A 10014-nucleotide genomic window follows, 5' to 3' on the forward strand; every position below is an offset into this window, starting at 1 on the left:
CCCCCCATTTTTTTTTTCAAACAGGCAAATCGCCTTTATATTACAAATCTGTTTTTCAAGGTTTGGGCTTGAAGGAAGCCAAAACATGCATGTTAATGGACTTAGAGTATGGAAAAAATCTGTGCAAACATGAGGAAAACATGCAAACTCCACACAGAAAAAACCCAGGCCCAACCCAGGGTTTGAATCCAACAAAACAAATCAGATTGGCTTCTCTTGCACACTTAAAGAAAACTAATCAGACATCTTGGCTTCAAAAGTTTACACTTTTAAAGTTCAGCTTTTCTAGACATAAAATTATATCTGATAATTGTCTCTTGTGTATTCAGTATTATCTTTTTACTGTTTAGCATTTTGTGTGCAGTACTTTTGTCAAGGCTAATTGTTTTTAAATGTGCTATTTGAATTAATTTTACTTAATAACAAGCTTCAATAATAAACATATTTGCATTTCATGCAGGCTTGTTTTTACCCCCCCCCCCCCCCCTACAGGATAAAACTTTTGTGGTTTCTTTTGTGTTTGCTTTTTTCTTGATATCTACAAATCAATAAGTAGGAGGAAACTGTGCTCTAATATATGTTGAATATGAGAAATGTAAGTGTAACTCTTGAGTTTTTATATGCAAAAATAATGTTTGTTCTAGTTGATTTGGTTGCAATTGTACACTAATACAATTGGGAATACCACGTGTCGTCTTCTTCTCTGCCTGCAGGGGGCAGCAGAGCACAACCACTTTGTTATCCCCACTTCATGCTGCTGAATGACCAGAAACACAAAAAAATCAGTGTCTATATGAAGATGGCTAACTAACTAACAAAAAAAAGCAACAGATAGAAACATGTTTGCTCAGGATGTTGACCAGTTTGGTTTTTTTCTTAATTCAGAACTCAACAGGTGAAATGGGAGCAAACCAGTGCAACATTCAAATAAAATGTGTGTTGCAGGAGCTGCTCCTCTGAGGGCCTGTCTTCATGAGGGAGTTGGTTTTATTCACTCCCTCCCTCTTAGTCCTCCTGTAACATGTCAGACATACAGATGGACAGAAGATGACATTTTCTCTTGTCAGTAATGAGAAGCCCTCAAGTGTTTCATGACTAACAATGCTTCATAAGACTGTATGGTTAAACTTGATAATAATTTCATTTCTAATAATTTTCGTTTGTCTGATTTTTTTGCTGCTTGACTATCATTTTTATCAGTTATTGTACACATAATTTAAATGTGTGCACTATCTAAACTCATTTTAAAGCTTTTCTGATTCATAAAATACATTAGCCAGGTATATTTTGAATGTAAAAAAAAGGCTAACTCAGTCCCTGATGTGTATCTGTAAAAGATATATCTCTCTGTCTATGGTATGGTCATCTTGCTGACAAATAGATGGCACATAGGCCCCACAGCATGTGGGTTTGTTCAACCATTTGCAGCGATGGTGATCGTGACTGTGCACAGGGCAGTTCTCAAATGCTGCTGTGGAGACCATCTGCTGAGCAAAGAGCAAACAGAAAAAGGCACAGTCTGTTTCCTGAAGCATGCCTCATCCTCACATGTCCACTGTGTCATTGTGCTTATTGAAAAAGATTTGTTCAAACACAACATGGACAATAAATTGTTTGTTTTCTCTTAATGATGGGACACTTTTACAGTCTATATGTAACTGTAAATGAATATTTTTTATGATGTTAAATCAAAGTATTCTTTGCAGTCTAACTACTTCGGTGTACTTTATGCTGTTTTAGCCTTCCACATATTAAAATATTCAATTCCTTCAGGAGATGGATGCCATTACTTTTGTGTTTTGTAACTTTTATATTTTTCAAACGATTTAACTTTTATAATTATTTTACTCATATAAGATCTCTTCAGTTCCTTTGAAAACCTTGTTGAATCTTTAAAATCTGCGTCAAGCTTCCTGAAAGCTACTTTTAGCTTTCAACATTTTGCTACCTTTAGCATAGCTAACTTTTAGCTACATTCAGTTTTCAGCTACATGGTTGATGATTTTAGCAATCAATCAGCCTTTTGTTTTTAGGTAGTCTTTTCGTAGCCTTAGCTTTTAGCCATTGTTTTGTTCTTAACTCAGTGTAAGCTTTTTAACCAGCCATTCAGCACTCCTGCTGCATTTTCTTTAGTTTTTATTATTTATCCATCCATTACTATTATTATTATTATCAAAATTATTACATGTAAATCATGCATTAAGCTGGAAAAATGTCCTGAGAATACATATTGTCTAATTAGAAAATTTTGAGAACAAGACCCAAAAGTTTGCATTCCTGAAAGACAATGTAATATTTATTTACAAAGGACCATTTTTAACACAACTCTACTTAAAAAAATTAGTCAAATAGAAGACAATAAAGAATTTACAATTTGTGAATCAAATGCTGGCAACTCTCCCTAATAATAATAATTATTATTATTATTTTATTATTATTATTTTATTATTATTATTATTGCTTTTGTTATGTATTTAGTCATGTCAATATTTTGTTTAGTGGTACTATTTTGTATGCTAGATGGAAGAACACTAAGTGTGGCGTATGTGCGCATTGATCTGCCTGTGTTCTTCGGCAAAAGTAAGTCATGTTCAGGTTCCGTAGAGCTCTGGTTTATAATAATTAAATTATGCAGAGAGAACATAACAATGATAATAATAATAATAATAATACAGTAATAATAAAACCTTTGATAAACATTGTTGATGAACGTAATAGCTCAGTTTAGCTGTTTTACAGCTAACTTGAGGAGATGATCTCGCAAACTCTCGCGATATTTGACCCCTCACTGACGTGAAGTGGAGCTATTCTGTGGGAGTGAACCACGGCAACGGTGAACACACAAACCAGGTCAGAAAGCTGTTTTAATAAACTCTAAACTTTTAGAACATTGTTTTGTGAAACTTTAAACTTTATTTTGTCTGTGCTGCACCAGTGACCTTATTGCGTGTTGTTTTTTTGGTGATTATAGCTCATTTTCAAGTTGCTTCCTGTCACAACCTCCAGCCTGTAAATTATCTACAACTGGAGTTATAAGCGAGTGTAGCTTTAAGACTTTAACGAAGCTCAGGACCTTCACTTAGCAGTCCAAAGGTCCATCTGGTGCAGGCACTATAAAAATAACAATGTAAATGATTTGACATGTCTGTGCACACACATTTACCCTCCTGTCTTAGAGCTGCAAAGACTCCACTTGCTTTTTCTTGTATCTACATCAACCTCTGCATCTTCTCGGGTTGTGGGACTTGGATCAGAGCATCATGTCAGCGTTGAGTGGAAAGGTCCAGACTGTCCTGGGTCTGGTGGATCCTGACCAGCTGGGCCGCACCATGACCCACGAACACTTGACCATGAGCTTCGGGTTCAACTACACCCCACCTCCGCCTGGTGACGAGAAGGTAGCGGAGAACCCCTTCCAGATGCAGCACATGCACTGGCTCAGGCAGTACCCCTACAGCTGCCGGGAGAACCTGTTCCTGCAGCAGGAGGTCAAGACCTTGAGGGACGAGCTGCTGGCCTTCAAGGTGGCAGGTGGGGGCACGATAGTGGAGAACACCACGACGGGGATCGACCGGGACCTGCCTGCCCTCCGACAACTGGCCAAAGACACCGGGGTCCATATTATAGCTGGAGCAGGGTTTTATGTGGACTGCACCCACACTGAGGCCACCAGGACTATGAGTGTGGAAAAGGTCTGTTGAGCTCAAAAAGTTAAAGAAGTTTAATCTTTTAGCCTAAAGGTTTAAAAAGTGCAATATTTTAGCTGTTTGAATGTGTCTGCAGTTTTGCTGCTGTAGCTTTATAGCTCCTCAGATAAATATTGTCGTTTTGACAGTTTGATCAATCACACTTTCTCAACTCTTTGTGTTAATATGCAAGATTTTTCTCTGTAACTTGGGATTGATTTGAATGGATCTCTGCCTGCTCCGTTCAGTCTCTTCGTATTGACAGCGTGCACGCACTCGTATTGTTATTCAAACCTGGTGCTCCGTTTATGAGCACCAAGTTTGTTTATAGAGCGGGAGAGAAATCAGAAAGTGTCAATTGCTTGTCTAAAAAGAGACGGTTTTCATGTTTAACTCCTGTCAGCTCACAGACATCATCATCAGCGAGGTGCTGCACGGGGCCGATGGCACGGACATCCGCTGTGGCGTGATCGGCGAGATCGGCACCGGCTGGCCCATTACGGAGAGCGAGACGAAGGTGTTGAGGGCCACAGCCCACGCTCAGGCTCAGCTGGGCTGCCCTGTTATCATCCACCCCGGCAGGAATCCTGCCGCTCCAGCGGAGGTGGTTCGGATTCTCCAGGAGGCGGGTGGTGACATAAGCAAAACGGTCATGTCTCACCTGGACAGGTGAGACAGCTGTCAGATACAAACACCGCATTAACGGCGTTGAAGGAATGCCAGAGTCTGACACAGAGATCTTATGTTGCGAAACAAAGTTAAGGCTCTTTTGGTCAAACTTTTAAAATAACTATGTACTTTGCAAGATGTCACAACCGAAGCAAGGGTTGTGGATGACTCGGTTTAGACCAGCACAAGAGACGCTTGTGCTCCCTAGTAGCTGGTTTACTCTTAGCACCTAGTGGTGCTTAAAAGTATGTGCTGAGGATTATTCTCATGTACTACCACACCAAATACTAGCTTTGTAACTTTGACTGGGCTATAACTAGTTTAGCGTTATTTACGTTTAGTTGACTCAGGCTGACTCCAAAAGTTAAACACTTGTAGGTGAACATCCAGTGGTTACTTTCCGAGTTTCTTTAAAATTATGGAGATGTTTGCTAATAAACTGACACAATAAGGCAAAAACAGGAGAATCCTTCCATTTTTTTATTGCACTACTAAAACACTTCTTTTCTTAAGTATTTAAAAATAATTGTTTATTGTGTTGAATATGATTAAAATAATTGCTAAATGACTAAAACAGCTTATTTACTGTTACATAGGTGTGAAAAGTGGAAGGTTTTCTTTAGAGGTGATGTGAGATTAGTAAAATTTAACAGCTTCTATTGTACAAAGTTTATCACAGTCTGAATGAGGCTGATTATTTAAAGTAAAAATGTGCTTTAATATAGTTTTATGGTCAATGATTATATTTATTCACTTGCTAATTTGTTCACTTCCTTCTCAGATCTTTTGTAAAGAATGCAATTTGACTGATTTTAAGTTTTTTTCTCACTTATAATAGCTTACATCCCTCCTGAGGTGCTTGTATCAGTAAGCGTTTCGTTTATTTTTTACAGGACTTTATTCGACGAAGGCGAGCTGCTTGAGTTTGCAAATTTGGGGAGCTACCTCGAGTACGATCTGTTTGGAGTGGAGATTCTGAACTACCCGTTTAACCTGGAAGTGGACATGCCCAGTGACAGCCAGAGAGTGAAGGCGTGGGTGACACTACTCTTAATTGAAACCATATTTTTCTGAGTATTTCTTGGTATTTTTTGTCTTAGCCCCCTAAGACCCGGACTCTTGCATATGTGGATGCCAGGTCCTAGGAGGTTAAACACATTCTGTAATACAGTAAAATCTGTTCTCATCAGAAGTTAGGATTATTAGCTCTTTATGCAGTTAATAAACTCTGGTTGATGTTCATCTCTCTCAAAAAGAGGCTAAAACATATGCTAACAAGCTGATTTGTGATTTTAATATGTGCATTACTTTTTTAGTATTTATGACAGTTGTATATCAATATTTGGGTCCCTTTTTACAGTAAGGCTTCCCTTATAGATGGCTAATAAATAGTTTATAGATATGTTATTAATTCCTCTATAAACACTTTATAAATCATTAATAGCTGCTTATTATGCATTAATTAAGGGCGACAGAGACAAAACTGACCTGTTTCTTGCCAAATGTGTTCACCTGTATATTTCATCTAGAGTTGTTATATTAAACATTTCAGACTAAGTTACTACGTTGTGAGCACAATATGCATTTGTAAACATTTTTTTAGGATATATTAGTTGTAGATAATTATAATGCAGTGATAAAGTACAATATTATATGCTAAAGAAATAGGTTTACAAATGCTTATTGTGCTTACAAGGTAGTAACTTAGTCTGAAATGTATAACAATTCTAGATGAAACACATATTTGAACAGATTTGTCTCACTATTGGCAAGATACTGGTCAGTTTTGTCTCTGTCACCCTTAATTAATGCATAATAAGCACTTATTAATGATTTATAAAGTGTTTATAGAGGAATTTAAAACGTATCTACTATATATTAGCCATCTATAAGAGGAGCCTTATTTTAAAGTGGTACCAATATCTGTGTTTCAAGCTTGGCGTTCCTGGTGAAGGAGGGCTATGAAGACAAGATACTGATGGCGCACGACATCCACACCAAGCATCGCCTGACTAAGTTCGGCGGCCATGGCTACGCTCACATCCTGAAGAACATCGTGCCAAAGATGCTGACGAGGGGCATCTCGCAGCACCAGGTGGACAAAATCCTCATCGACAATCCTAAACACTGGTTGACCTTCAAATAATCAAATACCACCACCCCACCCCCCCACCCCCAACAAAAAAAAGACACATCAAAAGGGATGTTATTCAATTTTATTTTTATGTGACTACTCAACATCTCACATTGAACATTTGGAGATATTTGTAACGAGACTCATTTAGGAATAATGTGCCACTGGTGTCTTCATTCTTAATGAATAAATGTCTGTAATTTTTAAGGTTTTTCCACAAAGTGTCTTGTAACTTTGTCTTTTTCATTGGAAAATAATGATACGCAGCTGTTTTATCCAGCTGAGACATTTTTCTCGGTGCCCCCATTAATTAAAACCTAAATTTAAGTTTGTGATCCTCCATTTGTCACCTTGTTAGCAGATTATTTCCAGGAGTCTTATGGGCTCACTGCATCTCGCTTTTAGCAGCTTTTGGCCTGTCTGTATGAGGTCGAAGTGGTGAACGCAATCAAAGAACATCATTTTCACCCTGCAGTGGTGCTCACACATATGGTGCTACAAAAACTGTTTCAATTTAAACATCATCACTTCTCTCCTTCTATTTGTGACATCTCTGCAAACGCGTTATCTGGAGGGAAAATAATGAGTCTGTTAGTAATCAGTATGCTGCTCGGATCTTGACACGATGTGTTGGATGAGTTGTCCCGTTGCCCCTCGCTTGGTGTCTGTGTCTACAGGAGGCTGGCGGGGCTGGCACAGATGAAGGACGCGTCCTGCTCTCATCTGGGAACAGGTGGCCTCACAGGGTGACTTCAACACATGATCAATGGTGTGATGGCCACAGATGACTGTGAACCCGTGGAACAACCATATAACTTTGATTAATCTTTACAAAGTGAGCCAGAGGATTTTAGTTTTACATTTTTGACAGTGGTTCTCATTCAGCAGGCAGGCAGGCCGGTAAATGTTGCAGAGTTTGAGGAGCTCAGCGGTGTCCGGTTTTGTGACAACCTCCAGGCTACCCTGCTGCCTGAGCCAGATGTTGACACACACATGGAACAAAAGGACTTGCAGTGTTCATTTTGTGACCGTGCTTGTTCATATGAACATCACATGAGATGCTGCACAGTGTTAGAATTTCATTTTTTTTTAAACATGCATCATCACAGCTTTTTGCAACAACCAGGACATTTAAAAATAAATAACCACAAATGAGCTGGCAACATGGTGAACTGTGAGCACATTATAAGCATCTATAATTGAGAGCTAAATAACACATAGAGTTTTCCGTGTACACTCACTCAGGATACAGTATGTTACCACAGCAGCTACAGTTGGTCTGACATATTGATGGTTAACTTGTAAAGTCTAACAGTTCATCCAGAGCCACATTAATCAATCTGACAAACTTGGCTGGATACAAATTAAAACTTGGGATTACATTGTCAGCTCTTCCTTGCATTTTTGCACAACTTCCTTTTTACCTCTTTCAATTATTTTCAACAGAAACACTGAGACCTGTCTTGGGAAGTGAAACAAGCTATGAGAAGAGCGGCACTTTTAGTTTTTTTTTTCCTTCTTTCTTTCAGTTGTTTCAGTCTGCGTAAAGCATGAAGCCGGAGAAGGTGCTGTACTTGTTGTTGTTGCCTCCGTGCGCCTTCCCCCCGTCCAGCTTGATGTAGATTTCATCCCCAGGCTCCAGATGAAGGACGGCACTGTTGCTGGCGTAGTCGTAGTTCTGGTCTGCGTCCTGCGCGATGGCGCTGGCTCTCACCTGAAATTCATTTGAGACGTTTCCTCTGATTAGTTGAACAGTGGGCAGCTTAATCACTCACAGATGTGATCTGTCTGCTTTAAAGCAACACTTATACACATTTGTAATAATTTACGGTGTTTTATGTTACGTCACCTGGAGACATCCTGTGCGTAAAAGCGCACAGTCCAAAAGATGGACTCTAAGCTGTTATGCTGTTTTCAGTATAACTATTTTCTACATGGTCCCACCTGGTTGTTTTTGCAGAGGTCAGCCCACATGCTCGTGCCGTCCCCGCCTCGCATCAGCACGTGGTAAACAAAGAAGTAAATCCCGGGGATCGAACATGTGAACTTTCCGCTTGACGGGTCGTAGTGGTTGCCAAGGTTGGTGACGACGTCGTCAAACTTCAACACTTCGTAGCCCTCGTGCTGCTTCTTCAGCCCCGCGTAAAACGCTATCTTTGGCACGGTGTTGTAGGTGGCTGCGCTGATGGCACCGGTTGGCCCGTTTATCCCCGGTAACCCGGGTGGCCCCGGGGGCCCAGGTGAGCCCCTCTCCCCTGGAGGACCAGCCGGTCCCGGCGGCCCGGGCTCCCCGACCGGACCCCTGGGCCCCATCCTCCCGACGCGCCCCGGCTCTCCCTGCGGTCCCTGGATGAAGGTCGGCAGCGACTGCACCAGCCGGTTGTCTTTCATCGGACTGGTGGCCTTGGCTGTGGCCGCCGTGGCGGTCCCGTGGGAGTCGCACACCATCTGACAAGATCCAAGCATCTCGTAGCGGGCAGGAGTTCCGGCGGAGTTCACCATGACCGGAATCAGAACCACCAACACCAGCACCAGCGCGACGCCACAAACACCAGTTGCGATCATCTGCGCTCTGCGGATCCGCGGCGATCTCCTGATTGGGTGGTCTTCCAGCCTGCTGGCGGGTGAGATGTTTGCAGAAGAAAGAATTGGAGCCGCTCTTTTACTGCGCTGCAACCTCTGGAGGTGGAAAAGTCCATTCAATGTTCGTGCGTAAAAGTGAGCGTCCACAACTTTTCTTTACCCCATGCGGAATCATCCCCACCTCACCGCGCCAAAAAATAAAAAAATAAAAATAAAAAAAACACCTCAAGAGATCTTCTGGTTGCCTGGCACGTGAAGTCTGGGTAGACCCGCAGCTTTCTGTAAGTTTCTGCTTAAACCGGATCCAAAGGAGTGACTGGGCTCTATGGGTTTGAGCAGCGAGGGGAGGGGTGGAGGTGATGGATGGGAAGGAGCCGCGCGCTTCTTCAGTTAAATGAGACAAGTGAACAATATCCAAACACTCTGAAGAACTCTGAAGGTCTGATTGCTTTTTCTTTTAGATGGTCATCTCATTCCCGTGATGATGATTTGATCTTCAGCGTGTTGTTATTGTAGAGCCTATCCAAACAACCTGAGCCTAATTAGGTCCATCTAAGACAAAAGGTCACATCTCTGTGGCTCCCCGTGTCCAATTTATCATTTGGAGAAAATCTATAGAGCCACTGAACGGAAGAGGGAGTCAGTAAGAGTTGGGCGTTGAAGGATCTACTGATGAGATGAATACTGGGAAAACAAACGACTGAATTAGTTACCAGTTGGTGTCTACACAACAGCTGCCAGTAAAATAATAAACCACGTTAGCATAAAATCATCTAGAATTAAATGTTCTGAGCTCCAAAGGTTTGAAGGATGAGGAGATTCTTTTTGTGGATGATGATGATGAGAAGGAAGATGTGCTCATGAAGGACATCGATCCCATTTTGGATAGAAATTCCTGCTTGTTTGTGCAAAACCAGGTTTTGGTTACATCAAGTATATTTT

General features: G+C 41.0%; 2 protein-coding genes across 3 annotated transcripts; one reads left to right on the plus strand and one right to left on the minus strand.

Moving 5' to 3' along the window:
* Positions 1–3260: 3260 nt before the first annotated feature.
* On the plus strand, positions 3261–6530 carry pter (phosphotriesterase related). 2 transcript variants are annotated; one of them, XM_037681790.1, is made up of 5 exons: positions 3269–3468; positions 3577–3692; positions 4090–4355; positions 5249–5389; positions 6291–6530. In XM_037681790.1, the coding sequence occupies exons 1-5, from the start codon at positions 3330–3332 to the stop codon at positions 6499–6501; spliced, it is 873 nt and encodes a 290-aa protein (XP_037537718.1). In that variant the 5' UTR covers positions 3269–3329; the 3' UTR covers positions 6502–6530. The 2 variants fall into 2 exon arrangements, with proteins under 2 accessions (XP_037537716.1, XP_037537718.1); XM_037681788.1 differs by having other exon boundaries at positions 3261–3692.
* A 1388-nt stretch (positions 6531–7918) lies between these two features.
* LOC119414688 (complement C1q-like protein 3) lies at positions 7919–9054 on the minus strand. The gene is made up of 2 exons (XM_037681791.1): positions 8434–9054; positions 7919–8203 (listed from the first exon to the last, which is right to left on the minus strand). Exons 1-2 carry the CDS (start codon positions 9052–9054, stop codon positions 8024–8026), a joined length of 801 nt encoding a protein of 266 aa, XP_037537719.1. The 3' UTR covers positions 7919–8023.
* Positions 9055–10014: the final 960 nt, after the last annotated feature.

Source organism: Nematolebias whitei, chromosome 9 (genome assembly GCF_014905685.2).
Source record: "Nematolebias whitei isolate Nwh7 chromosome 9, NemWhi1, whole genome shotgun sequence".
NCBI lineage: Eukaryota > Metazoa > Chordata > Actinopteri > Cyprinodontiformes > Rivulidae > Nematolebias > Nematolebias whitei.

What these genes read in the sequence shown, in the direction of transcription:
- pter (XM_037681788.1), top strand. Translation starts at nt 3,261, where the DNA reads ATGTCAGCGTTGAGTGGAAAGGTCCAGACTGTCCTGGGTCTGGTGGAT. An exon ending in GGACTATGAGTGTGGAAAAG is followed by an intron (nt 3,693 to 4,089) that starts GTCTGTTGAGCT and finishes AACTCCTGTCAG; the next exon opens with CTCACAGACATCATCATCAG. An exon ending in GACAGCCAGAGAGTGAAGGC is followed by an intron (nt 5,390 to 6,290) that starts GTGGGTGACACT and finishes CTGTGTTTCAAG; the next exon opens with CTTGGCGTTCCTGGTGAAGG.
- LOC119414688 (XM_037681791.1), bottom strand. Translation starts at nt 9,054, where the DNA reads ATGATCGCAACTGGTGTTTGTGGCGTCGCGCTGGTGCTGGTGTTGGTG. An exon ending in ACCTCTGCAAAAACAACCAG is followed by an intron (nt 8,204 to 8,433) that starts GTGGGACCATGT and finishes AATGAATTTCAG; the next exon opens with GTGAGAGCCAGCGCCATCGC.